General features: G+C 39.4%; 1 gene segment (V, D, J or C); it reads left to right on the forward strand.

Moving 5' to 3' along the window:
- Positions 1–2,498: 2,498 nt before the first annotated feature.
- On the forward strand, positions 2,499–3,091 carry LOC129668837 (immunoglobulin kappa variable 4-1-like; the record flags this gene model as incomplete). The annotated part of the segment is given in 2 exon segments: positions 2,499–2,565; positions 2,772–3,091. Coding segments are annotated over 2 exon segments (369 nt in total), but the record flags the coding sequence as incomplete, so codon positions are not given.
- Between the last annotated feature and the right edge of the window lie 857 nt (positions 3,092–3,948).

The raw sequence follows: 3,948 nt of genomic DNA on the forward strand, positions 1-3,948 counted from the left end.
CCATTGGTCCTCAGCCTTCCTAATGCTGAAACTTTTTAAGTATAGATCCTCAGGTTATGGTGACTTCCAACCAAAACATTTTCATTGATACTTCATGACTGTAATATCCCTGCTGTTATGAAACATAATGTAAATATCTAATAATTCACATGGTCTTAGGCAACCCCTGTAGCAGCATCTTTTGACAGAAAGCAGATGGGTTCCACAGATTGAAACTCTCTTAAATAAACCCATCATTTTTAATCTGAATCTTTGAGTAAAGCATTATTTTTTTGGTAATTATCCTTCAAAAATCTTTCTCTGTCAACTATTTCTTGTCACATGTATTGGGTAAAGATCGTCACCTATCCAGAGAATAAAAGATTCTCTGTGCTGGAACAGATATGCTGAGTTCAGCTTTGTACTGTCCCAGGATAGTTTGCATATCAGACTGCTATTCCCTAGTCCTGAAAACACAGTGGTATCCATGGAAGAGGGTGTTGTGTCCTAGGAGCTAAAGGCCATCAGCTTCAGACTTCTTGTTTACAAGGGTGGAGGCATATTATTCAGTATTGTGTTCAGCCAGCAGGGTTATAGTCCATTTCAAATCAGAACCAACATAATCAAATGCACCAGGACATACTGTTTAAACCTGAGAAGTAACTAAGGACTGTTGGGCTTTCTATATTGTGCATAATATAACTTGAAATTTTTGCTTCTGTAGACCCCATCCTCTCCCCTGGCATACTGTGAGAAGCCCATGGAAACTTTGGATTTGGAAGATCCCTGTCTCCATTTGTCCCATCTGAAGAAGCAGCTGTGAATGTCGTGAGGGCACAGTCTGAGCTCACTGCTGCTGTCACAAGAAGTGTAAAGTTTTGTGAGGATCAAAGGCATATGACTACTTGTTAGACACTGACAGGAGCAGAGCTCCTTGTCTGTCATAGTCTAGACCTTGAGATTAGGAACTTCCTGTATCCACATATCGTCTATCTCTCTCATAGGATGTTGTATTAGTAGTTTACAGAGGAGATCTGCATGTGCTCATCAGAAATTATTTCACGTTTTATACCTGAAAAGTAGATGTTTGAAATAATACATTTAATTCAAAATGGAAGCATATGCATATTGGATAAGTGATATTTTTTTCAATAATATTTGTGGCTCAATGGTGAAACATTGACATCAAATAAATAATATGAGTTGGTAGATAATGCCATGAGCGGCCATATAACCAGTTGATTAATAATACTATTTTGAGAGATTGTCTCGATGTACAGATTAGATTTGTGTAGAAGTTGGTATCTTCCCCAGGCTGGCCTCAAACTCGTGAGTCTCCTGCTTTTGTCTCTCCAGTTCTGGGAGTACAGATGTGAATCTCCACTCCTTGCCATGATAGTTCACATATTTATTTTTGTCTTTTACTTTATGCAGAATTCTGGCTACATAATTTACTTCTCATCTATACTTTCAGATTTCAATGATATGAAGTCCTGGCAGGTTCCGTGATTCCGCTTATTGCTATTGATTTTTTATTCATCGCCATAAGTTTTTTTTACCCTTTGGATAGGAACAGTCACTGAAATAGTATTCTCTTGGGCTCTATGAAATCATTACATAGATTAGGATGGCTCTGCCCCCTTCTGGAGAGATTTACCTCTTTACTGTGTCAGAAGCCCATTTCATCCAGTTTCAGTACTGCTAATTTCTAAATTACACTAGCATTTGTATTCCTTGAATAAAACTCATGGCAGTCTTGGTCTGCAACAATGACTTCATGAAAAATCAGTGTTTCCTCTTTTATTTCTTCAGATTTAGATCCCTCTTGCAATTTCCTAAAGTTATGGGGAGGATACTTGTTAGTATTTGCTGGGTTTCCTTTACTTTGAGATTAAAGTTCCTATGATCTCAGTCTTAAATTAATGTCTGCCCGGATATCCACAGAGTGAATTCTGGCCTGCTCTTTGCATCTTAGTCCCTTGTTTATCGAGGAAAATACAGCCCAAATATCTGAGGCCCTGCCCTCTGTTTTCATTAAGAGTGGCTTTGGAAGTGAGTAATATTGAACACATTTAGCCTCAATTCTCTTTTTTCCTTTCATCTTTTCTTCCATCTTCCCTTTCTTTTATTGCATGCTTTCTTACTTTGTTTATTTTGTTGTTGTTGTTATGTGTTTGAACATATCCTATTATTTCCCTAGGACTGCCAATCTGAGATAGCTCTACTAACGTTTCTACAGAAGTCAATTTTACTTAAATATACCTTGGATTTTAACCCAGGTTTGCTCTTAGACACTTAGTGCTTTTCTGTTTGAGAACTGTAGGGCAATCTTTTTTAGTGATTGCTCATGTTCGCTGTAATAGAATTTTTGACTGTTGATTGACACCAGCTATACTCACAGACACTGCACAGGTATTTGCTTTTGTATTTTCTGACTGCTTTGCATGGGTCCCCTACAGCCCAGCCTAGCTGCTGAGAATATATAAACCAGCCTTTGCAATGAGAACTGAACTGCATCAGACAGCAGGAGGAGCAAGATGAAGTCACAGACCCAGGTCCTCATATCCCTGCTGCTATGGGTGTCTGGTGAGAAACTCAAATTATTATAATCTTTACACAGTCACTTTTTTTGTAGAAAAGAAACTTAGAGTCTGCCAGGCTCAGTATTTCATATTTTGATAATAATGCTCTGACAACATGATAGTACAAATATATTAAGTGACAAATTTCAACTGTTTTTACTGTCTGTGTTTGTGTTCATATGCATGTTCATTGTGTATTCCTGATTGCAGGTGCCTGTGCAGATATTGTGATGACTCAGTCTCCATCCTCCCTGGCTGTGTCAGCAGGAGAGAAGGTTTCTATCAGCTGCAGGTCCAGTCAGAGTCTTTATCACAGCAGCAGCAAAAAGAACTTATTGTACTGGTACCAGCAGAAACCAGGACAGTCTCCTAAGCTGGTGATCTACCATGCTTCCACTCGGTACACTGGGGTCCCTGATCGCTTCACAGGCAGTGGATCTGGGACAGATTTCACTCTCAGCATCAGCAGTGTACAAGATGAAGACCTGGCAACTTATTACTGTCTGCAAGGTATTAGTACTCCTCCCACAGTGCTTCAGCCTCCAACACAAACCTCCTTGAGAGTCTCACCAGCTGCCTGCAGCACACACAGCCCTGGGCCTGCACACTTCCCTCTTCTGAGTGATAGCAGGTGTGTCTGAAAAAGTGACGAATAGTTTGCCCAGCCCAGTACAAATTATATGTTCAATGACTCTTTTGTCTTTTGGTACGAAAATACAAAAAGAACTCAGGATTATCATTCATTTACTTCTGTAGAAATTGGGGAACATATAGGAGGCCATCAGATCACTGTAAGAAATCTGAAAGCTGATATAGATGTTTCAAACATCAAACTGCTCTTGGAAGACCAGAAGGGTGACAAGGATGATCAGGGTAACTAGTCTATATAGTTCTGGGTAGAACAGACTAAAGTAAATGGGCAAGACTTGACAAAGAATAAGAAGAAAAAAAAGAGAGAGAGAGAGAGAGATACAAAGGACACCAGATTTTAGAGGTTTTATAACAAAAGTTCAGATTGAGAAATGTGCTAGAGGGATTGATTTTCGAGGGGAAAAAAGGCTGAAAATGAAATCTGAAGTATCAATATACCAATTTGAAAACTCCACAGAAGAATCAAGAATGAGAGAGAAGGCAGACTAAGTTCATCGTATAGCTTGGCCAAAAGGAAGGAGAATGTCTCTCAATCCCCGGGGAAAGACAGGCAAGGTCAGTTGTTAGGATTGTGGAGTGTCAGGATCCATCTATGTGAAGACAAAAATGCCTTGGCAGGAGTATTGAAAGATAGTGTCTTTAAGCTTTAGGACTGATGGGTGAGTGGCTTTCTCACTGATGACAGAGAAAAGCCAAAGGATGTAAAGAGACAACAGTTAATGAAGAAAGATCTTGT

Source organism: Psammomys obesus, unplaced genomic scaffold, assembly GCF_907164565.1.
Source record: "Psammomys obesus unplaced genomic scaffold, mPsaObe1.curated_primary_1811, whole genome shotgun sequence".
In the NCBI taxonomy this organism is placed as follows: Eukaryota; Metazoa; Chordata; class Mammalia; order Rodentia; family Muridae; genus Psammomys; species Psammomys obesus.